Source organism: Nelusetta ayraudi, unplaced genomic scaffold (genome assembly GCF_046127955.1).
Source record: "Nelusetta ayraudi isolate G7.1 ecotype Tasmania unplaced genomic scaffold, CSIRO-AGI_Nayr_v1 ptg000011l, whole genome shotgun sequence".
Classification (NCBI taxonomy): domain Eukaryota; kingdom Metazoa; phylum Chordata; class Actinopteri; order Tetraodontiformes; family Monacanthidae; genus Nelusetta; species Nelusetta ayraudi.
The window spans coordinates 19,175,473-19,198,903 of NW_027466061.1; the positions used below are offsets into that span (position 1 = coordinate 19,175,473).

Here is a 23,431-nt window from a genome sequence, read left to right on the forward strand (position 1 = left end):
TAGGGTACATGTAAGGTAATAAGCAAGTAAATCTTATTTAACAAAACAAAACTGTAAAACAGAGTATTTTAAAAACAATCACATTTATGTATTATTTCAAATAGTAATCTAAGAGGTAATGTATACTTTGTTGATATAAATGTTAGGATTATGTTAGTATTTGCAAACATCAACTTGTATTTCGCCACATTACAATGTTAAGTTACATTTTAGGATTAATTAGTTTATTGCACTGTATGTCAACACAAACCGTGTAATAGTGAGAAGTAGGAAGAATCTTGGTAGAAAACAGTGCTGATAGAAAATGAAACAGAAACCCATATGTTCAGTACGGCAACAAGACATATCAAGGGATAATTTTCTATTGGTAATATCGTTCTCCAGCAGGTGGCAGTAAAACGTTTTGCGTTGTACCTTGCTTGAAAGCTTCAGAGAAGAAGTCCTTGTCATCGCACACAAGGAAGTTCATTCATTCTGCCGGTTTCACCGAGTTACATTTCATTTCATGGTAGCACGGCCGAGGACGCACAGTAAGTTTTACCTCTATGAAACCATGCATCTCATGTGCCTGTGAATAAATGTCCGAAGACAACACCGATACAACTTGAAAATAGTAGCCTCAGCCATGAATGTTAGGCCATAACCGGCTACGGGAGGCGAGTAGCGGCTGTGCTAACGGATTTGGCTGTCACAGCAGGTTACACCACGTTCTGACAGCCGAATGCAGCACGCTGCCGGTGTCTCCCAAGGTCTTCCGGCTGCAGCTGAGTATAGAACATGCCGCTTCCTAGTTTTACCTACTCTGTAGCAGCCACAGGCTGCCAACTTGTTTGTTTTTAACCTCAGTGCCCTGACATTGTTGAGGTCAAAGCAGCATTGCTGTGTGGACAGTAATGCAGGCACCTCACAGGAGATGCTTGTTCCACAGGGACATGCTGTTGTGTTCTATGGCTTATTTTTCAACTTTAAATGCACCACTCAAGTCATGCCACTAACAATCCCACTGTTTCAGAGAGATGTTGCTGCTGCTGCTAGCTGCCCTCCTCCTGCTCTTCTGCAGCCTGGATGTGTGGTACTTCCTGCGGGGGGTCCAGGTGTTCTTTGAGGGCTTGTTTCAACCCCGAGTACGGGACATCCTAGCTGAGCAGAGCATCGATGGCGTGGTCCTCCCACATGATCTGGACTACATGGGTCACATGAACAACTCTCGCTACCTAAGGGAATGTGACTTTGCCCGCTTCCACCACTACATGCGCAATGGTGTGTTCATGGCCTCGCGCAAACTGGGGGCCAAGATGGTGGTAGGAGCCTCCACTATCCGCTATCGGCGCTCTCTCGCCTTCCGCGAGGCTTTCGAGATCCGAACCAAAATACTGGGATGGGATGATAAGGCCTTCTATTTGGAGCAGCGCTTTGTTTCCAAGAAGGATGGTTTTGTCTCAGCAATCATGCTCTGCAGACAGAGTGTGGTGCACTGCAGCCCAGAGACCATTATGGAGTGTGTCTGCAAAAAGAAGGTGAGTGAGAGACTTCTGAAAAGATTGACACTGATTCTTAAAAAGGTTGTTTCTTACAGTTGCTCGCTAAAAAGGTTTTATTCTTGCACAATATATTCTGTCAACAATTTAAAAAGACAAAATAGTTGTTGCTTTGAAATGAAAAGCTATTTCTAGAAACAATTTCTCTTATCACAACTTTGCCAAGTTCAATCAGTTTGAGTGGTTACCTGATGTTTGGTAAGAAAATGATCACAGCATTTGAAATTCACTGTATGCAATCTACTTCAAGTAAAATAATTTATAGAGCTGTCAAAACAAATCTAAAGATTTTGAAAGCATCCTTTTAATTAATGAGTTTTTGTTTGTTTGTTTTTTTTTCCTTCTTTGAGCAGATCGAATGCCCGGAGTTTCCGGAAGATCTCAAACACTGGATTAGGTTCATCACAGCAAGCAGCCAGGCCCTGAGAGCAGAGAGTGGGCTGGAGGAAAAGAACAAGTGAAGTATCTGTCATGAGAATAGATCGACATATCATTTGGATTGCACGCACATTACAAACATTACAAACATTGTAGAGAGATCTTAATTAGACAGTAGAATATTCCATTTATCTCTGATTTTTGGGTCAATCCCTCTGTTGTGTATTTTTGTATGATGTACATGAAGTACTGACCCTGGAACAGAGTATTAAAACTTGAACTGTACAATATTCCATGTTTTGAACGCACTCCACTGAAAACTATATTGAACGTTGTTCTTGCCTTTAGAAATCCTCCTTTCCTTCAACAAACTGCTTTCACTCTACAGATCAGCATGTCAGGAAAAACAGTCTCCACATACAGCATATGTCAGTGCTTATTTTGATTTTTTTTGTTGTGCCTATTTCTCTCAGTTAGCTATGTTATACATCTGCAAATACAGAGGAAAATGGCAGCAAAGATAAGGGTGTATTATGTAATAATTTTAAAAGAATTTTGCACAAAGTGAGGTCGAGGTATGCTAAACAGTCAGAGGACTTGCTAGAATTCTGAAAGGGAGTATTTTGTCCAGTCACTTTTGCAACAAAGAAAATTACATACATTCAGAAAGTAGCAGACAAGAATATAATTATTATTGTTATTATTATTGACTCAAAGTTGCATGCCCTATAAATATGAAATCATGCTTGTATCTTAGTTTGCTTAAAAACAAAATGCTACAATGAGGTTGCAGGCAACTTTTCATAGTTGGCAACATATTTCTCTTAGTCATCTAATTCGGGACCTTACCTTTGAAAAGCACTTTTTTAATTATTTATTTATGACCAAAGTAATGTATTCTTTGTTCAAGTCAGTTCATAAAGACATGTCTAAGCTCTTCTTTTCAATGTAATTGTCAAAAAAATGTCAATTTTATGTTTCTAGAAACTTCTAGTCCTTTTTTTTTTTTTTTTTTTTTACCTTATATTATTTATTTATAATTTCTTTAAATTGTTGAATGTACCAAACGTTATGCATTGTTATTACTAATAGCCTTTTGAATTAAAATGCACTGGAGACAATAAGTGTGTTTTTTCAATGCTTGTTATTATGTCCAAAAACAAACAAACAAACAAACAAAAAAACTAAACTAAAGAACCAAGTCCTGTTGGCTTTAATTACTTTATTCAGTACCAGTATTTGTATTGTTTTACATTCACCCCAGGTAACACAACACGGTACACTGTAGCACACAGTACAACAGGTCACTTAATTAGCCAACATACGTTTATTAAGCATTACATTAGTTTTACCTAGTTTAGTGATTATGTTCTTATGGCCTTAAATCACCCTTAGTACTAATCACTAATCATGCCCAGATACACAGTTACTCATGTTACACAGAACATGTTTTTTGTTTTGTTTTTTAAACAAAATGACAACTCATCTTTTCGACCTTGGGTCAAGCATTGTGGTTAGGACTTTCATGTCAAACTCAGAAATGAAGTCACTTGGATTTTTATTTTATTTATTGATGTAATACCTGTTGAGACGATGTTATCAACTCCTTTTCCAATTGTCAGAGTTCCAAATACCTGCTAATAAATGTGCAAAAGACCCAACCAACATTAACTGGTGTTCTTAGCTGTGGATATTACTGAGATTGTAGCTATAATTTGCGTTCCTGCAAGTTATGTTTTCGTAAAGGAGAATATATTTATGACCAGTGGGGGCAGCAAAGTACCTATTTTCCTCCCACGTCAGAAAACAAACGTAGAAGAAGAAAAATCGAGCAGCTGGTGGTCAGTCTGGTTGTGTTTTGGCTAAGCTTCTGTATACATTTTGCCTGGAGCGAGCTTGACGATGGCTCACGCCGGAGTGGTCCTGGATAAGGACCAGTTCAACTGCTCGGTATGCCTGGAGATCCTGAAAGACCCGGTAACCATCCCGTGCGGACACAGCTATTGCTCCAACTGTATCAAGAACTACTGGGACCAGGACGACTTCCTGGGTGTCTTCGCCTGTCCCCAGTGCAGGAAGCACTTTAGTCCGAGGCCGCTGCTCGCTAGGAACACCATGTTGGCCGACGTGGTGGAGAAATTTCGGACCACCGGTTTCCAGGAGTTCACGACGCCACCGGACAACAGTCCGGCCGAGGCGAACGACGTGCAGTGCGACGTCTGCGCTGGTCTGAAGAACAAGGCTGTGAAATCCTGTCTAGTGTGCTTGGCCTCCTACTGCGAGCTCCACATCCAGCCTCACTACGATTCCGCCGCATTCAAGACACACAAGCTGGTCTCGGCCACCAAAAGACTCCAGGAGACCATCTGTGGCCAGCACAACAAGCTGCTAGAGGTGTTCTGCCGCACCGACAGGCAGTGCATCTGCTACCTCTGTCTGACCGACGAGCACAAGGGACACGACACGGTGCTGGCCGAGGTGGAAATACAAGATAAGCAGGTAAACAAATCATCTCATGGACTCACGACTTTTACCCGTCCACATTGTCTTAGGCCTCTTTGCCACAAGGGCCCTTATCTGTTCTGGATTAAGGCACAAAGGTGGTCACTGAGGGCTTTTGTTGTGAATGGAATCTGGTTGTCTTAGTTGTGGGTAGTGATGTAGTGAAGGCCAAGACACTGCCCAGACCACGAATACCGAAACTGAAAGAGACCATGTTGAGACTAGACAAAGTTAAGAGCAAGGCACATAAAGTGTTCAACAGAATAGAATTGAACAAGCCTTTATTGGTCCCACATGCGGACATTGATAGGTTACTAGCAACTGCATGAATTGTAGAGGGGGTAAAACATAATCATATTGAAGTGTCTGAGGTCACTCAGCTCATTAAGAGTAGAGATGGGAAAATATACATTGTCATTTTTTTTGTCCCCTTACATAAATGGATCTTAGTTATGTTAGTTACATTCTAATTAGGATACATAATAGTAATGACGCTGCACCAGGATCTGCTTGCTTGCTTTTTGAAATTCCTTCGAGACCAAGACAAGAGCGAGACCAAAGGGTGACCAGGCCACGAAAAAGTGGTCTCATGAGTGGATTTGAGGCCAAGACCAGTCTCTCGAGTACTATCAGACTAGGTGTGGGACACTCTTTACTGTCAAATTATTTTTACAAGGTGTCCCAGAATATTGGTTTTCTTTCGAATCCAAAGCAAAATGGAGCCATTGACGTCGCATCATCTCGCCTGCACACTATTTGTCTACTACTCAGCTCACCTGTGGTTTTGCTAAAGGAAATACAGTATGAAGAGACTAATTCAGGGTTATAATAAAGCAGTGAGTAACAGTCTTCAGATAGCTGATAATCAAGATGGGAGGGAATTATAAACATAGCCTAAAACTGCAGGATTTACTACTATGTGTAACCATATATAAATGATCTGGCTTATGAGTCAATCATATGGCAACAACCATTCTATGTTCTAAGTCACTCAAATCCACATTATTCTCATTTTGATTCTTTCTTTGAAGCTCAGAAAGTCAGTCAGGCTGGCCTGACTATTTCAACTGTTCATCTATTTGACAACATCACCACCATCTCTCGGGTTTACAGTGAGAGAATAACCTCGTGTTTGACAGCAGTGTGGGAAAAAATGACTTATTCAAGTCAAGGGTTCATGGCCAGAATGAGCAGAATGTTTGTGCGTATATTAATGCAACAGCAACTCAACTCAACAGTGTTTACCAACTCAATCTCAGTCTCAATATATGCGAAGTGGGTTAAAAAAAACAAAAACACCTGACTTCTCTGTCCACCAGATGGAGCTAAGTTCTCACTGTTTGAGGAGGTCATTGGTACCACAAGAGAGGGCAGTACTCTCCTCTAAGAATAGGCTTTTGTCTGTTCTGTATAGTTCTGTGTTTACTAGAATAACCATAAGTGCAAGCGACACAATGGATTTGCCAAAACTGTGTTTTTCTTTATGCGTCTGAAATGTAATTGAAGGGATTTGTCCCTTTCTCCCCAGAGGGTGCTTGTCAACATGAAGCGCTGCTCTCAAGCGCATATCACTCAAAGAGAAAAGGAGGCCCAGGAGCTGCAACAAGCCATCCTATGTCTCACAGTAAGTGCTAAAACCACACTGATGGGTGGGGGGGAATTTATCCTCCAGCGTACACGTTCACTGCACCTCACTTTGAATCTTGTCGCCCTTCAGCGCTCGGCGCGGTCAGTGGTGGAGGAGAGCGACGCCCTCTTCACCCAGCTCATACGGTGGATCGAGCTGAAGCGCTTCGAGGTGAGGGAGCTGGTCAAAGTCCAGGAAAAGACGTCCATCGGTCAGGCGGAGCTGCTGCTGGAGAAGATCCAGAAGGAGATCGCCGAGTTAAAGATGAACGAGGACGAGCTGGACAAGCTCTCCCTCATCGAGGACCACATTAGTTTCCTCCAGGTAACGCCGCCCGTGATCTTTCTTTGCCCCCGCGCCTGTCGGAACGCTCTCTGTACACCTCGACCGGTCACACCGCCCTGGTTTTGTCGCCGCAGAGCTGCCAGTCTGTCCAAGTTCCGCCTGAGCTGTCAACTTTGCCCCCCGTCACTGCTGACCCGAGCCTCTCCTTCGGCCCCGTGTTGACAGCGGTGTCAGACTTGAAAGGACTCTTGCAGGAGGTCTGCGAAGAAGGATTTGTCTGCATCTACCAAAGAGGTAGTTGTTAACCGTGAAGTGACTGCTGTTTTGCCGTGGTGCCAGCAGGCGGCGGCCCTGTCAGCTGATGGCATTTCTCTCTTTTTTTCAGTGAAAGATGTTGTGATTGTAATTCAACCAGACCCCGTTTTGCAGCCCGACACAGCACAGGCCAGTTCGAGTGAGGCACCGATGGAACCGGCTCAAGGTGAGTCTGTTGATCCTGCCTTTACATTTTTGATGAGTTGATTACGAAGAAGCACATTTATGCCAAGTGTATGAAAAAACATCTGCCTTCTGGAAGTCAAGCGTGTGTTTGTACTTGGAACAGCAGCACGTGAATATTAGTAGCATATTAATCACTGTATGCAGTGGCCACAAAGAAAAAACATAAACATCCTGCTCAATAGTATAAGCAGTCGCAAACATTTTGGATTTGACTTTGAGTTGTGTCACAATCAAAAATGTATTTTTTTTAAGGCAAAAAAACAATTAAAATCTTTCAATAACATAAAATAGATAAAACAATCTTCCATGCTACAGATTCCCCATCTCTTATGGGGTAAAGTCCTGAATTATAAAGACTCGTGCTGGATCAGTGTTGAGCCCAGCAGACAGCATGTTTGTGGTTACATACAGGACGCATTACCATACGGCACAAACACCTTTGTCGTCTCGCTCGTCTAATGTCTGCTGACTCAGCCCAAATGAAAGGACCTCTGAGCTGCGGATTCTCAAGTGCTTTGTTCTCTCTTTGTGCTTGCAGCGATGCCTCTGTGTGGTCGAGCTCAAAGCTCTGTGAGCCCTCTCAACCCTTTCCTGGATTCTGGACCTTCAGCTCCTACTTTCAATTTCACACAGGCTGGTAAATGGAGCTGCTGTAATTTATCACACTTTCACCATTGTTAGATGTTCATATGCTGACAAAAATGGACATTGAAGGCTGCGAAATGTTCTGAGACACAAGTAAGGGATAAAGTACTCCATCATTTGATTGCCTGCAAAATGAATGACTTCTATTTTATTCACATCATCCTCCTTGTCAGTATTCTCCTCTTGTTCACTGTCATTTATTAACATTTGATATCCACCGTTTTATTATAGACACTAGAATATTAGTATGGCTCAATGTCAGTTGATGGCAGAGAGTATTGATTTCCTTTCTTAACTTAACTTTCATGAGTCACGATGGACTTTTTTGTCCTTCATGATTTCAGTGTTTAAATTATCAGAAAAAAAGAAAACATTCCTTCACTATAGACTGATGGACAGATTTTTTTTTCTTTAAAGCTTTTTTTTCTTCTTCTGCTGCATCACAACAAATATCCTGTCTCTACATTCTGAACACTGTAATTTAAAACTTAATTTAAACATTTAAAATGTATGTAATTTAAATCCAGTGGCCCCCAAATAAACCATGAGGTGTAATGTGTGCACAGCCACTATCTTGAAGAGCTTAACCTTACATGCACCCTACCCTTGAAGCAAATTGATTGGGTAGCAGCCTAAGTTAGCGGATACAAAGGTATTGTTGGTTTTATCCAAAGGCCTTATGCAGACTAACACTCTGTGTGCAGGTTCCAAACTATCGTCGGGATTCAGATCGAGGCACGTTCAGCGTCGCGCTCACCCTCGGAGGAAATAGACCTGCGGTGGACTTCAAAATCAAACATTTCACATGCACCAGCAAAGAATGAACGTCATTATACCTCATTGCTGTCTCCTCACACTCCTCACACAGATGTACGATTCTCAAAGCTTGGTTATCTTATTAAAACTGAAGTTGCAGTACTGTGATATGAAGAAAAAAAACATTTCAAAAGTCAGTAGATGAAATGTGACATTGCCTGCATTCTTGCCTTTACATTGCTGTGTTTTTTGTTTTGTTTTTACAATCATTTTCATTTTTAACCATAGGTACGGTATGCCTCTGCTATTTATCTGCTTTTCAGACATGTGTAAATATGTTGTGATATGTGGCGTGCCAATATTAAAGGCAAACACAGACCTATATGCTTTCTCTATCTGGCAGTGTTTATTTTACACAGGGGCTGGTATATACGTATCACACCATGCTCCAACCACAACAATGCAAAAGTGGATTAACAGGGTTGACTGTATCCAGTGGTGTTTTTAGCTAGTACAATACTAAATAAGTCAGATTTACTGACATTTTCTATGCTGTGGGTGCTCCATTCCTTCTTTTGTTGTTCAGCCAAGTAACCTGGCAGAAGCACATTCCAATAGTCTTTAGCGAGTAATGAGTTAAAATAAATTAAAAATGTTTTTATTTTAAGTCAGTTGATTTAAAACAAATGTTTTAAATCATTAGTTTTAAGTTTCCAGCGAGTTTAAAAATGTGCAGGTGTAAATGCAATTAACTGTATTTGGTCACATTATGAAGGGATTTATACATACTTAGCCTAATACATCGCCTATACAATCACTCAGGATGGCAGCATATGAACACATTGTAACTTAACAAAATACATAAAAAGGACGTGGAAAACCTGACATGTAATGGGAGCTCAGCACCTTGTTCAAACTAAGCTAATTCGGTGAGGGATGGCCTTCCAAATCATCTTTACGTTTCTGATGTTTGGCGACACTGAATTTGTATAAAGCAGTGAACAAGGCTACCTGATCGCTTTTCCCACACTTAAATTTAACGTATCTTTTGTTTTCATCTTTCCATATCTGGTGGGATTTGCTGGGCGTCTGCTGATGTCTCTTGTCCAAACGTGGGCACGAGAGAGTGGGTAAAAGTGGCCCGCCGGGTTTGTAATATTACAACCATTAACACTGGCTCCTCTACTAGAATGTCGTATCACAGCACACGTGACTAATGTCTTTGCTGTCACAAACAGACGCGGCGCAGTGGGAGGTCCGATGCGGAAGTGAGCTCGATGAGCTGTGATTGGAGGCTTCCGGGTGAAACCGGAGAAGTAGGAAGGAGCGCACCTGTTGTAAGCCACGCCCCTTTACCTCTAATTCTACACATTTCCCTGCGGACCAAGGAGGACGAAATGGCAGCGGCGACTATTTCCATCGAGCAGGACCAGTTCAGTTGCTCGGTGTGTTTGGAAGTCCTGAGGGACCCGGTGACGATCCCCTGCGGACACAGCTACTGTCTGGAATGCATCGAGGACTACTGGAACGGGAACAAGCAGAAGAACCAGTACAGTTGCCCCCAGTGCCGCCAGGTGTTCAATCCCAGACCGCTGCTGAGCAGAAACACGGTGCTCGGCGAAGTCGTGGAGAAGTTTCTCCAGTCTGGGCGTCCGGCAAAGCAGCAACAGGCGTCCAGAGCCAAAGAGGTGAAGTGCACCGTATGTTCGGGGAGGAGAGCCACGGCCGTCCGCTCTTGCCTGACGTGCGCGCAGTCGTACTGCGCGGCTCACCTGAAGGCGCACGACGCGAGTGCCCGAGGGAAGGCCCACAGGCTGGTTCCACCCGTGCATCAGCCGGCCGAGAAGCCGTGTCCGCAGCACCGCAGGCCGCTGAGGCTGTTCTGCCGCACCGACCAGCAGTACGTCTGCTCCCAGTGCGTCAAGGAGCGACACAAGAGCCACGACGCGGTGTCCGTGGTGGAGGAGAGAGCGGCGCAGCAGGTCTGCTCTGAGCTTTGCCCTTATGCTTTATGAAACATTTAACCCGCTGTTCAAACACACTCAGATGCTTTCTCAAAGGAGGCAAAGGAAGGTACAAACAAGGTGGCTGTGGATGTTGTCACTAACCCTTTCCCCCCCCCCCTCCCCCCCGAAGATGGAGTCAGTAAAAGAAGCCAAGGATTTCAGCGATTCCCATCTATTCTCTTCCACACTTCTACTTTGTCAAGCCTTCCTGTGTTAATAGTTAGTTAGCCCTCTTGACATACTCACAAAGTGGTTCCAAAGTACAACCTCATTTTATGTGATGAAACAGAACAAACAGTAAGTCTAGAAGCCATAGGTGCAATTTATGTCTGAGATTGATTTGGCGCTTTAAATGACGAATACTTAAGATCGATAACAGTGTGTAAATATAATATGTTACATCAAGTCACTCATACTGTATGTTTTGGGAAATGTGGCTTGGTGTCTTTCCCTGTTTGACCCAATCCCTTGAGGTAATGCGATCACCACCCTGAACTCAGCAAACTGCTGAGTGTGTAGATAAACAGGCTTGTTTTGTCCATTCGGTGGCCAAGATGAAGGATGGGGCTTTCATTGTTTGATGGAAAGGCCTGGCTCGTTCAAATATCCAGTAAAGGGTGTGAAGCTGTGGTCTGATGTCAACGTTGAAAGTCTTGGCTGATCAACTGAGGACCTACTTGTGTTGGAGTCCAACCCTTGGACCGCAAAAACTAAACTTTTGGTCGTAAAAGTCAAATGTGGAGGAAATGACCCAGCTACAGGGCTTCCCTGTCTGATATTCTTTTTGTATATTCCCTTAGAAAAAGCTCCAAGAAGCCTCTTTGAAGTCCACCCAGAAACTGAAGGATGTGGAGAAGGAACTGAGATATGTGATCCGATACATCAAGGTCAGTAAGGTCTTCTCTTCCCATAGAGGCTTTAATGCTGCAACGACTTCCCAACACTTCCCTCTGCACAGCACTCCACGGAGGCGGCGGTGGAGGAGAGCGAGAGGATTTTCTCCAGGCTGATCCGCTCCATCGAGAAACACAGCAGGGAAGTGACGGAGCTGCTCCGCTTCCAGGAGAGGGCGGCTGTCACTCAGGCCGAGGAGCTGCTGGAGAAGATCCTGAGAGAGGTGGTGGAGGTCAGAAAGGCTGATGGCGAGCTGGAGAAGCTGTCCAGCACGGGGGACCACATCCACTTCCTTCAGGTGCACAGAGGATTTATTTGAAGACAAGCCTTTGTTCCATTTTTTTCGCTGTATAGCTTTGCACGGAGGTCAAGTGGACAGAGCTTTTTTTTTTGGTTGTCATTTAATGTTAAAACACCATCCACTTCTGATAGTGTTTGTGCCGATTAGTAGTTTCCAGGTATTAGTAGTAATTCCAGGTATTGTACAACTTACAAAGCAAGAGGCCAAGTAAAACATGATAGAACTCATTCACGTTAAATTGCCCCATGAAGCAATTTCAACGTTTCGCTAGGCTGTTGGGAGACAGGCTCTGCATGTAGTAAAATGCTTCCTGAAAATGTGATTTCTGTTCCGAAAATCACCTTTTTAAATTTGATTAGATTTGATTTAATGTCCAACATCTGAGAGAAGAGGTAGGTTTTCAAAGCAGGCTAAGTTAAAAAAAAAAAAAAAAAAAAAAACACCAGGTCAGCATCTTGAGAACAAACTGATCCATCAGAAAGACTGGACTCCTTTGTAAGAAAAATATAGCATTGCAGCATCTGTTTCTGTTACGGTTTCAAATTATCTTTCTATTATATTAAGTGCTTCATATTCAAAAGCAGCATCGCATCACTGGGGCATAGTTATGAAGCACTATAATAGAACCAAGTATTGCTGTACATTTTAACTGATCACCATTAACCTACATTGAATCAGTATAGATTATTGATGTGGATGTTACATTTAAACTTTTGAATGTTTCTGCGCGATTGACATTCACTTAGAGCTTGATGCAAAGTTTTCCAAGCAATGATTGAGTCACGATGGCTCTGATGGCTGAAGGTCATTGCGTCTGCCGTCCCTGCAGGAGTGCAAGTCTCTTCACTTCCCCGAGAGGACTGTGGAGATGCCAAACACCGACGCTCTTCCGTATTTGATGTACAAAGGCATGAGAGGAGCCCTGTACGAACTCAAGGACGGCCTGAATGAAAGTCTAGAGCGAGAACTCGACAGGATCTCAGATAAGGGTCCGTCTCTCTGATGCGTGGTCAACATCATTGCTAATGCACTTGTGTAAAACATTTCACCATTTCATCATTTTGCTTTGTTTCTAGTCATTTCCCTGAAAGAAGCCAGCAACCAAAGCACCACTGTGAGGATCATAGGTATGAAGGCTGGTCTTATGTTCATTCAACTCCTTCCTTCCACTGTCTTACAAAACTGTAAGAAACTACAGTAGTGTACGGTGTCCTTGGATGCCCTCCTGGTGGGCAGTTCAGTATTTAAGATGCTCAGAAGAGAAGATTTGAGTCATTCTGCGCCGCTGCATTGTAGAAAGGGAAGAGTTTGACGCTGAACTTGCATTCCTCTGATCTATTCACTGGTGGTACAAATTATCCTCCAACCTTTGTACAGAACACAACAATTGGATTGTATATGAGCAGCTCCAACTGGACACTGTATTGATAAAACAATCTGGAAAGAGCACCAAGGTTTGTTGTTGCACTTGATCATTTTCCCCCCTCCTGCCTGGTTTTCATGCAAGATCTATACTGCAGTCAACTACTCCTCACCGCGAGATATAATCTAGCAGGAGGTGTGATGGGACTTTTCGGGGGGGTGAGGAGAAATCACATCCAAGGAGTTTTAAAAGACAGCCCTAAACTGGCACATCAGAGACCACAAATAAAACCGCTCGTCCTCTTTGTGAAATTGTATGTTTACTCTTAACTGTCGATGCAGGAAAGGATGCGGACACCACATACAACTTGGAACCAAGGACGAGAGCCGATTTCCTGCAATGTATGTACACTCATTACAGACTGACATCCGTCCATCTGTACTTGGTGTGTCACTGTGTCAACCTGCTGCTGTTCCAGACTCCAACGACATTGCCCTGGACCCAAACACGGCCAACCCATATCTGAGCTTCTCCAACAGCCGACGCGAGGTGACCACACGCTCGGAGCCGCAGCCTTACCCGGACCACCCGTCCCGCTTCAGCAGCTGGGCCCAGGTTCTGTGCAGAGCCGGCATGGCCGGACGCTGCTACTGGGAGGTGGAGTGGGGCGGCGCCAGAGGCGTGTCCATCGGCATTTGCTACAAAAGCATGGGCCGGAGCGGAGGAGGGAGCGACTGCAAGCTCGGACATAACTCCAAGTCGTGGAGCCTGGACTGCTCGTACTCTGCCTGTTCCTTCCAGCACAACAAGGAGAGCGCCAGCGTCTCCGCCACCCCCTGCGGCAGGATCGGAGTGTATCTGGACTTCAGGGGGGGTGCGCTGTCTTTCTACAACGTTTCGGAGCAAATGGTTTTACTCCATAAGGCCAGGGCCACTTTCAGTCAGCCTGTGTACCCAGGATTCTGGGTGGGGCTGGGCTCCTATTTGAAGCTCTGCTCCCTCTAAATGTTACCAGTTTTCAATACTCTTCTAGAAATGATGCAGCCGAGGCAGATGCTGGCACTCAAAACTTGACATTTTATTGAAAATCCAAGTCTGGAGCATCAGCGAAGCTTTGGTGCAGCTTAGATCTTGTTAAAGGCAGCGACATCCATGCTCTGGATCTACAAGAAGGAAGAAAAGCCAGTCAGTGATTTATTGTACATAAATGCTCTTATTTAATTTCAATAAAGTATTTAATGTTTATAAGTAGTATAAGTTGTTTTTTACTCCCTCCCTGACCTACGACAATTGCTTTCCCAACCATCAACAGGCTGAAAACCTGCGTGGACGCGTGACTTTGATGCTAGCAGTGGGTTACTGTCTGGTTTGAAAGAGACCACTAGGACTGTAGTGTGTCTGTCACAGTTGGCACACGTATGACAAAATCATGACATTGTGCTGCTGCACATGGTGCAACGCTTAAATAAACATTCAGCAATTACAGGTTAAATGAGACTTCCGTCAACTCCCCTTTCAGTTTTAATAGAACACCACACATGCATTTTAAAGCCATTAAGTGATTACTCGTCAGAATTTGAGGATTTAGTTATCTGACACTTTCTTCAGTTGACTCGGGACAGCAGCGTGCAAGCTGGAACGGCTCAATAGAGACGAGTATAGAATGAAGCAGGCATTTCAACACAAAGAATTGACTGCTCAGCGTTCTTGGAGCAAAGCTAATTTTCCACAGGGCAAGAAGCACCTTTAGTCTCTGATGTAATTGCAACAATTAAGCCGCGTTTCCACCGTAAGGTCAAGGAAGAAACATGATTACTGACAGACTGCATTAGTATGCTAATTTACACTAACCACGTTAATGTGGCACAGCCAGACAACCTCTTACATCTTAATTTCCCCGTCTACTTGGGCTGATGTGAACGCTGGAGACCAGCTCGCTTTAGTATTTAGATATTAGCAATCTAAAAATAAAGACCTCCGCCACCATAGCAGATACTAACTCAAGCTCACTTTAGACTCCTCTTTAAAGGCCAAGCAATGGGCAGACAAGTCTGTCCATTGCTTGGCCTCATTTTTCAATAGTAAATTCACGTTTTGAACAATTAATTACATTTTATAGCACAAGTCAACATAGTTTGTGGTTTAAACAATGCTAAAGTCTTTTTTAGCAAACATGTTGTGTGTTGCTGGCAAAGCGCTGAAGACGTGCAGTGATGTGAGTAGCACGTAGAAAATGCCAGGACTCTCAGGCATGACAAGGACTTTATCAAGTGATGGACGCACACATTTTAAAAGCTAGACTAGCATGAAGTTTGAAATTGAATGTGTGTCTATGGGAAGAGGACAAATAAATAGCTTGTATTCATAATAACATAATAAAGCAAGTCATTTAAAAACTGTCTGCAGTGTTCACATGACCTCAAGCAGAGCCAAAAATCAGCTAGAATTTGTTTGAAGTGAGATTTAGCTTTAGGTGTCTCCCACCTCCCACACCATAGCTTTCCTAGCACCACACCTCATGGTGTCTTAAACATTATTGAGGAAAACGGTGAAGAACTGAGCAGAACTTACATAGTCCTCGAACTTCATAATTTCTTCCTCCAGGAGGTCTGTGCCAACTTTGTCGTCTTCCACCACACAGTTGATCTGCAGCTTCTTGATGCCGTAACCAACTGGCACCAGTTTGGATGCGCCCCATAGAAGTCCGTCCATCTGCACCGAGCGCACGCACTCCTCCAGCTTCGCCATGTCCGTCTCGTCGTCCCACTGAGGACACAGAATCGGTTACTTCAATATCCGCTTCAACACAGAAGCCATGAGCACAACCCGACAGTGGACGGGGGTGTTTTATTTACAGGTTTGACGTCCAACAAGATGGAGGACTTGGCGATGAGGGCAGGTTTCTTAGACTTCTTGGCAGCGTAGGCATCAAGACGCTCCTGCTTGATGCGGCTTGCCTCTTCATCATCCTCATCGCTGCCGAACAAATCTATGTCGTCATCGTCGTCGTCGGCAGCAGCAGCCGCGTTACCATTTTCCGCCTGTTTAACTGGTGCAGCCTACAGAGAACAGAGAATATGTGTTTTCATTTTCATGTATTGTTTGATTAAAAACAGAATGGTAAAAACGCAGGACATAATATTCGATTAGGTAACTTCTTAAACATGTTCCAAATTATACGAAGTCAACTTCATGTGAGCTAAAATGTTGAAAGGATAGGATTTCAGTCCACTAGATGGTGCTAAGTGGGTCAGCCAAGCAAAGGGTGGCGGCTGCAAAATGTTGGTAAGTGAACATGGTTTTAAAAAAAAAAGAAAGAGAAAAGAAATATGTCCACTACAAAGAAAGGTGAAGTAAAACAGTGCAATGACTTGAGTAGTGTCACTGCTAGGGCCGTGTGTTGTACCTTAGTGCAGGGGACAGCCGTTGGTGCAGGGCTCTTTTCCAGCACAGCCACTCTGACCTCCAGCTTCTGCAGGGTTGCTCTCAAGGTCTCCACCACTAACAAACATAAGAAAGAAAAACTGAGTATATGTTTCTAAAATGAAAACGCCCGACTTCTCGCATGCAAACGCACCTTTGTGCAGAGTCTGGTTTTCAACTTCCAGACTCCTCATACGTACAACCAGCTCCTGATCTCCGCCATGTGAGGATGACTGTGGGGAGAAAAACAGATGAATTAGCTTGTGGCGTACGGCAGGTCTCAGTTCCAGTGGCTGACGCTGGTGCCCACATCTTGGTTAAACTCCCTTTCCAGCCGTAATTAAGAAGGGCGGCTGGACAGAAAAACCAAAACATGCAAGGCTTATGGGACAATTACTGGTGAACATGACACACAGTGAGAGGAAAAATGAAATAAAATCTTATCCTTGGGTTCGTTTTTGAAGGAAACGGTTGAACATTTTTGTAGCGACACAAGAGGGTCAAGATCACTCTCACTGTTTTGATAATCATTTTTTAATGACAGTGCAAATTACACATACTGTTTTGAATGAGTCTTTCTGCTTCATTAAAACATAAATGAGGGTTGAGATAATGTGGCCCAATTGTTGAACAAGTGCACTAAAAATGTCCAACCACTCCTTTTACATTCATCAACTGAATCTAAACAAATGATTTGTTAAATGCGATGTGAACTAATTTTGACTAAAAGAAACTAAATGAGCAAAATGAATTAATTCATGTTATTTGGTTGATTATTGATGTTCTTAATTCAATAGCAAAAAAATCTCTGCAATTTCCCAACAAATCAATGTTGTGAATAAAGTTAGCGATGGCTTGATGATGGTTCACACAGCGCGGTGAGATCGTGGTCATGCAGGATCAGGCATTCAGGTGCTGTGACTGACAGACAAGCACACTGGACTTTGGGCACAGCGCACGCAGCTGGTGCACACGGCTCGCTGACTCAGCCATTGCTCCATGCAGGCCCGAGCAGCAGCGCTGGCCGAGGAAGACTTACGTTTCTGTGCTGCCGTTTGTGCTGGCGCCCTTTGGCCTGCTGCAGAGCCGTTTTGACCTGCACCCGGCAACGCATGAGATAAACGCAGGTAGAGAAAGTCAAAAAGGTGTTGAACGAGGATTGCTTAACCCCATTATCATTCTAATGAAATCGCCATGCTACAAAAGAAAGAGTCAAACGTAAAAAGAGAAGCCATCGTTTTCTGCAAAACCAAAGATTGAGTGAGACGACATGAGTGGCAGTGGAATTACTATGAGGTTTCAACACAGATACGCAGCCAATGAGCTGCAAGCAAACGAGATGTGGTGCAAGACGGAAGAACCGTCCGTCGCTGTCTATTTCCCCCCCTGTTAAGAGGTGGGCCCGCTGATCATCCAGCCACTTTAAGTCAGGGCTAAATAGTGAATTCAGACATTCAGAAGATCGTTGAGAGCAAATAAGCATGTGGACAAAGGTTGCACACATCTTGGCAGCAGAACTGCAGGGGCACCAACACAGTGCGACCTGACCTGGAACTCTCGTGGTGCAGCTGTCATGTTCCCACGACAGTACACCATGTCCTGATACGTGAACTATAATTAGTAAAAGCGACCTTTGACCCATAAAACAAGGCCAGTGAAATAAGGCTCTTCGTTGGTGCGATGTGAGGAGCGTTACTGTGAGACATTCCATTGCAACACTGAGCTCAGGAGACGACCACTCTTCTCATTGTCGACAGTCATTTTCATTTAAAATTTGAGACCGGTTTTATTTCTTTGCACTGGTGACGATGTTGTGAAAAATGACAAACTTAGATGAAAACCATGCGATTCATTTTGATATTAACATAGAAATTGGATTCATCCGGCTTTTCTTGAGGCGTCGTCTTATGACACAAGACGTTCGAGCCAAAACCCTGCAAGAAAAGATACACGGCCCTATGACATCGCCTCCCTTTATTTCCAAATTCAGTTGTAGTTTTTATGCAAATACCATTTAACACATGGAGACCTGCACCCGCGAGCCTGAGCACAAGAGCAACACATGGCGACACAAAACTAAAGGATGGACATTTAAGATTACTGAAATTTCTTTCTGCCTTCTGACCACAGGCCATCTTGGAGTAAACCACCAGAAATGTTACACACAGACAGATGTTACACACAGACAGATGTTACACACGTCTCCCTATAACAGAGTTTCAGTCAATAAAAACCCTGCAGAAAAACTGGGGCCAGTTTGACAGCAGCGAATGTCACGTGAAGGTCGTTTTGACAGATTGCTCTTCCTGCTGTTGTGACCAGCAGGAGTCTCCTCATCTGACCTGTGTGATGTGTTCTCGCTGGACAAACTGGCATCTGCCGGCTATTAATCTGTTGTTTCTGCCCCACTTGTGCCATGTTTGCAAAGTCCTTTTATCGTTCATTGGGTTGTGTGTGTTCAGTGGGAGTTCGGACTGGAGCACAGTTGATATCCAGTCACACGCAGCAGGGGGTTGAGTGCGTCGCTCGCTGGCTCACTCACTCACTCACTCTCTCTCTCTCAATCACTCACACACTCACTTAGCACGAACACGAGTGGCTTCTTGAAAAAGTCTCCTTCCGGGCAAAACAAAACTTTTCCTCCTGTATTTCACGGAGCTAAATACTGAGAAGTGACTGCAGAGCGTCTTTAGCGTTTGCCAGGCCTCTGCTGGACCTGTTGCTGCTGCAGTCCTCGGCAGCCTGAGAAGTGACAGCTGCCAGACCACATGACTGCTCTCACTCGGACAACCCACTTCTATATCGAGTGGCTTAACTTGCATGCACACAGCTGCTCTAGGTGGTGATGTAAGCGTTGCCTAATCTGAGAGTCCGCTGAGTGACGGTGCCGTATGAGTTGAGGGAGCGTCGGGAAGAAGGTGAAGGAGACTTCAAAGGGTTTGAGCAGGAGACAAGAAGGGAAATGGAACTTTTGGGGCATCCAACTCTTTGTCCTTTCTAATAAGACCTGCATGCATACTTTGGCGTAAAAACCTGTGAATATTTTCTTTCATTTGAATGTGGAACAAAAAAAGAGCTAGGGCACACAGAGCCAACTTGCAGAATTCAATGTGACGTTTCAGTAATAGACCTTTTTTGTTTCATTTGGACTTAATTGTCACCCTGACGCATCTGCCAAAAATCTGCCAAAGATTTTTAACTTTTTTTGATTTGAACGTGGGAAAATACAAGAGTATTTAACCTGCTGCTGCTGCACGGCTGGTCCATTGGCGCCCTCGTAGAAGCGCTTCTCCGCCTCATCGTAGCGGTGCTTGTCAAACCAGATGTTCTCTGAGGTCAGGCACTGAAGTCCACTCATGGTGCTGTGAAGAGGGAAGTTCAGAAAATTAAGACCCCAGAAGCAGCGTTCTAAAGATTTCAAATAACTTGGAGCCATGACGAGGTGTTTAGTCATGGCAGCAAACACAACCAGGACTCATTGCTTGACCAAAACTAGAAAGAATTACAGTCACATTGTGTGATAATTCTTTTCAGATCATTTTTTTCACACTGGGCTGAAGTGGAGGAGCCTCACATGAATAATTTACTCCACCCCAAAGCCTTTAGGCTTATCTGGCCCTCTGGAGCCTCTGCCTCCTGCTGAAACCAATGTTTCAATGTACGCTCTGCACTTTTGGAAGGGCACAAAACCAAAGCGGCTCCAAGGTGATATTCGATGGGAGAATTAACTCTGTAGGAGGTTTTATCGCCAACCTGCTAGAGGAAAAAGGGCTCTTTATGACATCATAAAGGGCTGATCAGCTGAATTGTGAAAAGAGCAACAGCAAAGGCGGCACTTTTCTCATTTCAGGAGTGTTTGTCATCAGCCAAGAGACGCACTAGGGTTAGAAAACACTGGTTAAGTGGACGCTGTAAAACACTGGACGTAAAACAAGCACAGCCAAATATGAACTGTTGTGGGCAAAATGGGATGAGACAAAACAAAGCAGACAGAATTTGATCAAACTTTTACCATGTTGAAAATGAAAAGGGCCAAACAGGCCCCAGGATGTCACCAAAAACCACCAATTAAAAAAAAAAACAAAGACTGGACAAAGTGCTGAACTACTGCATTATCTGCCTCCACATTAATTCCTGACTGGTTACTGCAGCAGACAGGCATGCAACACATTCCTCAGTCAGTGAAACACAGTTGCCTGATCTGCAGAGTCTGGATTACTGAACAAAGAGTTGGTTGCTGCCCGACAACAAACCCCTTCACAGCAACACAACTCTGTGATAAGATCTTTTTTTAACACTGACCCCACACACCAAACTCTGGCATAGTAGCGACTCAGTCAAACATCTTTTGGTACAATCCAGACAAGAAATAATTCATTATAAAGTAATCTACCAGTACCAACACAATGTGACGAGTCAACCGATGGGACGTTGTGATGTTGTACTGGGGCAAGAGCCGAGTGGGGTTCAACTCTGTGTTGGCCTCCTTTCTGCCTCCCCAGATTTGACCTCAGTGAAATAAATGACTGTGATGAGTTGAAATGAGTTCTACGTGAAGCGAATATACGTGGAAGACTGGCTCCTCAAAAACGTCTTTCATGATCCAGTGCAATGCAATAAATCAACACAAAAGGCCAAACCACAAGGCAGACAAAGACTTGATTAAAAAAAAAAAAAAAAAAAAAGGACGGTGCAAAAACACACGACTCTCCCATACGGACACTTTTTCCTATACGGACCCGTTTTCTGCCTCAGAGAAGCCTCTTCTCCTCCAGTACGGCCCCCTGCTGCCTTGGCCGCCCTGCTCAGTCTCAGAGGACGTGCGATTCCGGCCCCTGCTGGACTGACGATGGGGGATACCCGAGGCCTTCACCGTGGGGACAGAGTGCCCCTCATCCTGCTGCTGGCCCCGGGTGCGTCTGGCCTGGAAGTGGCCCCTGGTGTTTGGGCTCCTCGGCGAGGAGGACAGATGCCCGTTTCGATGGTAGCTGTTCTTGGCGTGCATGCCCTGCAGGACGGGACTCTGGCCATACGGGCTTTTTGCTTCCAGCGAGGTTCCGAAACGCTCGTCTTCAGCTCCACAGCTCTGGCCTTCGGACTGGGACAAGCGCACTTCTCGTTTCGGCCGCCCAAACTTGCCTTTCGGTGCGCCGACGATGGCCTTCTCCTTGGATGGCGCACTGGCTGGCTGGAAAGCCTGTTGAGGGGCTTGTCCTTGCTGACTGTTTGCAACAGATTGGTCCATTGCTCTTTCAAACGGATTTCTTCTGTACTCACTTTTGAGTCAGGTTTACGAGGGGAGAGAGAGAAGAAGCAACAGGTGGAAGCTGGAGCCATTAGTTCAGTGAAGTCTGTATTACTACTTTGTCAAGAATAGGCACAGTGAGTGTAATGATCAGAAAGATGAATTACTTCTCTACAGAAAAAGAGTTTCATATTGGATACCAGACATGAGAGGAGGAATTAACCTTCAGATTCAAAAGGTCCCCATTCGTCCAAGCTTGAGGATAGTGATTAAAGCCATTACCGATCACACTGAACGCTCAAAAAGCAAAGTCAAAACCAACGCATGGAAATGCCCAACACTTGGATTAATGTGCTTTCCCCTCAGCATTGCATTGGAATCTGAATTGCTTCATGGAGAATTGCAACAAAGCACATGTTGAATTAAGGCCGCACAATGACAACAGCAGTTGGCAAAAACAAGCCAGCCAAAACCCCAGCCAAATATTTACACATTCATGCATTTCAAAAACAAAAGGTAATCACTCGAAATAAGAACGACACAAAAAAATTAAAAAAAAATAATAAAAATGCAAGCACTGTTAGTGCAAATGCATTCCCTGAATTACCACCGTCAGATGCACCTAGCTCTGAACCTTGCACAGGCTAATACAACACTCCTGTAATAACGCAACACCCACCCCCCACCCCCCTCATATGCAACCATTATTATTGTGTAACTCAGAAATAAAAGATGTGCTGCTGCACTGCACCGTAAGTATTTTAGGGAGACTTTCTAGAAAGTCCTGTTACAAAAACGTTGTTCTTTTTTCCCCCAGGGTCACAGTGCGAGTATTCCGCTCTCCTTCAAGTGAATCCATGCAATTACAGGATCGCTCGACTGATCATCTAAATCAGCTTGGTAAATCTTACTTTCTATGCATGGTATGTACCTAAAGATCTCTCAGTCAGTCAGTCAAGACTGGCAAAAGCAATCTAACTTACACCTTACTCTGAAAACCACCGTTAACAATGGCAGGTCTGCTGTACTTAAAACTAACCAGATGTTTTTTGATAGTTGAAAACACAAGAAAAAAAAAAGAGGAGGTGGCGGGCGGTGCAGATTAGCAGAAAGCTCGTTTAACGTCACTCACCTTTTTGCTGATAGAATGGGGCGCTAATACCAAATACAGAAAAATAAGAGTTCATGTAAAATATAACAAGAACTATACATTCGTCAAAATGGGAGGTATTAAAGAAAACTGTACTGTAATATTGTACGCGTCGACGTGTGATATTAAGAGTTAATATCAGAGGATTTTGGGAAGTGTGGAATCCATGTGAGGTTTAAGAGTGACAGACATGGTAGAAGTTAGGGGGACTTGGTTCACACCCTCGGCAACTATTTCCGCCGACCACGTGGCGCTCAAAAACTCGTAATTCAGCTCATGTGCGAGTTTGCACACAACATGTAGGTACCTTTAGGCTGCAATTCATATCAGACCGTGCACTTACTTGTATCTTAATTCGACGTTTTATGGCTCGGTAACTGTCAACTGGCGTGCTGCCTCGGCTGTAATCCGACGGGAGAAGAGGGTTTGCACCGACCGGACGCCCGTATTCTTCGGCGACAGCGTGGGGAGGTGACGACTACTTTTTCCACTTTTACGCGGAAAAAACATGTATCCATAAGTACATATGTGAATATACGTTTTTTTTTATTACATTAATATTGTAATATTGAAATAAAGATGATATTTTTGTTTTTGTTTTTAATTTCGACCGTACATTGAGAATGGTATGACCCACTTTCATAAAGGACTTCATTTCCCATCATTCAATGGACACGTAACTGACAGGCAGCAGAGGCCGTTTGTTTGCCATGACGTGTTCACAGACTGTTGAGCCCCGCAGTTTCATGCGCAGTCTGAAACGTGTGGGCCACTGTTTAGTTATTGTTTACTTATATTATCACGTCACTATTTGACA

General features: G+C 44.1%; 4 protein-coding genes across 11 annotated transcripts; 3 read left to right on the top strand and 1 right to left on the bottom strand.

Annotated features, from left to right (window-relative positions):
* Positions 1–374: 374 nt before the first annotated feature.
* On the top strand, positions 375–3,034 carry LOC142885337 (protein THEM6-like). The gene is made up of 3 exons (XM_076021702.1): positions 375–530; positions 1,013–1,517; positions 1,892–3,034. Exons 2-3 carry the CDS (start codon positions 1,017–1,019, stop codon positions 1,997–1,999), a joined length of 609 nt encoding a protein of 202 aa, XP_075877817.1. The 5' UTR covers positions 375–530; positions 1,013–1,016; the 3' UTR covers positions 2,000–3,034.
* Positions 3,035–3,585: 551 nt separating this feature from the next.
* ftr67 (finTRIM family, member 67) lies at positions 3,586–8,614 on the top strand. Of its 2 annotated transcripts, none has more exons than XR_012926279.1 (7): positions 3,586–4,415; positions 5,947–6,042; positions 6,136–6,369; positions 6,465–6,624; positions 6,760–6,811; positions 7,370–7,468; positions 8,181–8,220. XR_012926279.1 is itself a non-coding variant. In XM_076021695.1 (7 exons), exons 1-7 carry the CDS (start codon positions 3,819–3,821, stop codon positions 8,246–8,248), a joined length of 1,350 nt encoding a protein of 449 aa, XP_075877810.1. In that variant the 5' UTR covers positions 3,592–3,818; the 3' UTR covers positions 8,249–8,614. The 2 variants fall into 2 exon arrangements, 1 of the variants encoding a protein (XP_075877810.1); XM_076021695.1 differs by having other exon boundaries at positions 3,592–4,415; positions 6,716–6,811; positions 8,181–8,614.
* A 505-nt stretch (positions 8,615–9,119) lies between these two features.
* Positions 9,120–14,044, top strand: LOC142885333 (E3 ubiquitin-protein ligase TRIM16-like). Of its 2 annotated transcripts, XM_076021693.1 has the most exons (9): positions 9,120–9,380; positions 9,471–9,569; positions 9,660–10,214; positions 11,039–11,125; positions 11,197–11,430; positions 12,263–12,422; positions 12,510–12,560; positions 13,138–13,197; positions 13,275–14,044. In XM_076021693.1, the coding sequence occupies exons 2-9, from the start codon at positions 9,510–9,512 to the stop codon at positions 13,799–13,801; spliced, it is 1,734 nt and encodes a 577-aa protein (XP_075877808.1). In that variant the 5' UTR covers positions 9,120–9,380; positions 9,471–9,509; the 3' UTR covers positions 13,802–14,044. The 2 variants fall into 2 exon arrangements, with proteins under 2 accessions (XP_075877808.1, XP_075877807.1); XM_076021692.1 differs by having other exon boundaries at positions 9,471–10,214.
* On the bottom strand, positions 13,854–23,092 carry eef1da (eukaryotic translation elongation factor 1 delta a (guanine nucleotide exchange protein)). 6 transcript variants are annotated; one of them, XM_076021696.1, is made up of 10 exons: positions 22,958–23,087; positions 22,599–22,619; positions 20,959–21,496; positions 19,464–19,581; positions 17,259–17,315; positions 16,374–16,452; positions 16,203–16,297; positions 15,652–15,855; positions 15,368–15,562; positions 13,854–13,959 (listed from the first exon to the last, which is right to left on the bottom strand). In XM_076021696.1, the coding sequence occupies exons 3-10, from the start codon at positions 21,462–21,464 to the stop codon at positions 13,921–13,923; spliced, it is 1,293 nt and encodes a 430-aa protein (XP_075877811.1). In that variant the 5' UTR covers positions 21,465–21,496; positions 22,599–22,619; positions 22,958–23,087; the 3' UTR covers positions 13,854–13,920. The 6 variants fall into 6 exon arrangements, with proteins under 6 accessions (XP_075877811.1, XP_075877813.1, XP_075877815.1 ...); XM_076021698.1 differs by lacking the exon at positions 17,259–17,315; XM_076021700.1 differs by lacking the exon at positions 20,959–21,496 and having other exon boundaries at positions 19,464–19,582; positions 22,958–23,057.
* Between the last annotated feature and the right edge of the window lie 339 nt (positions 23,093–23,431).

Excerpts from the sequence above, each read along its gene's own strand:
- LOC142885337 (XM_076021702.1), top strand. The coding sequence starts at position 1,017 with ATGTTGCTGCTGCTGCTAGCTGCCCTCCTCCTGCTCTTCTGCAGCCTG. Across the intron at positions 1,518-1,891 it reads AGTGTGTCTGCAAAAAGAAG|ATCGAATGCCCGGAGTTTCC; the intron begins GTGAGTGAGAGA and ends TTCTTTGAGCAG.
- ftr67 (XM_076021695.1), top strand. The coding sequence starts at position 3,819 with ATGGCTCACGCCGGAGTGGTCCTGGATAAGGACCAGTTCAACTGCTCG. Across the intron at positions 4,416-5,946 it reads TGGAAATACAAGATAAGCAG|AGGGTGCTTGTCAACATGAA; the intron begins GTAAACAAATCA and ends CTTTCTCCCCAG. Across the intron at positions 6,043-6,135 it reads AAGCCATCCTATGTCTCACA|CGCTCGGCGCGGTCAGTGGT; the intron begins GTAAGTGCTAAA and ends GTCGCCCTTCAG.
- LOC142885333 (XM_076021692.1), top strand. The coding sequence starts at position 9,510 with ATGAGCTGTGATTGGAGGCTTCCGGGTGAAACCGGAGAAGTAGGAAGG. Across the intron at positions 11,126-11,196 it reads ATGTGATCCGATACATCAAG|CACTCCACGGAGGCGGCGGT; the intron begins GTCAGTAAGGTC and ends CCCTCTGCACAG. Across the intron at positions 12,423-12,509 it reads CGACAGGATCTCAGATAAGG|TCATTTCCCTGAAAGAAGCC; the intron begins GTCCGTCTCTCT and ends CTTTGTTTCTAG.
- eef1da (XM_076021696.1), bottom strand. The coding sequence starts at position 21,464 with ATGGACCAATCTGTTGCAAACAGTCAGCAAGGACAAGCCCCTCAACAG. Across the intron at positions 16,453-17,258 it reads ACAAACGGCAGCACAGAAAC|TCATCCTCACATGGCGGAGA; the intron begins GTAAGTCTTCCT and ends TTCTCCCCACAG. Across the intron at positions 15,563-15,651 it reads TCTTGTTGGACGTCAAACCT|TGGGACGACGAGACGGACAT; the intron begins GTAAATAAAACA and ends CTGTGTCCTCAG.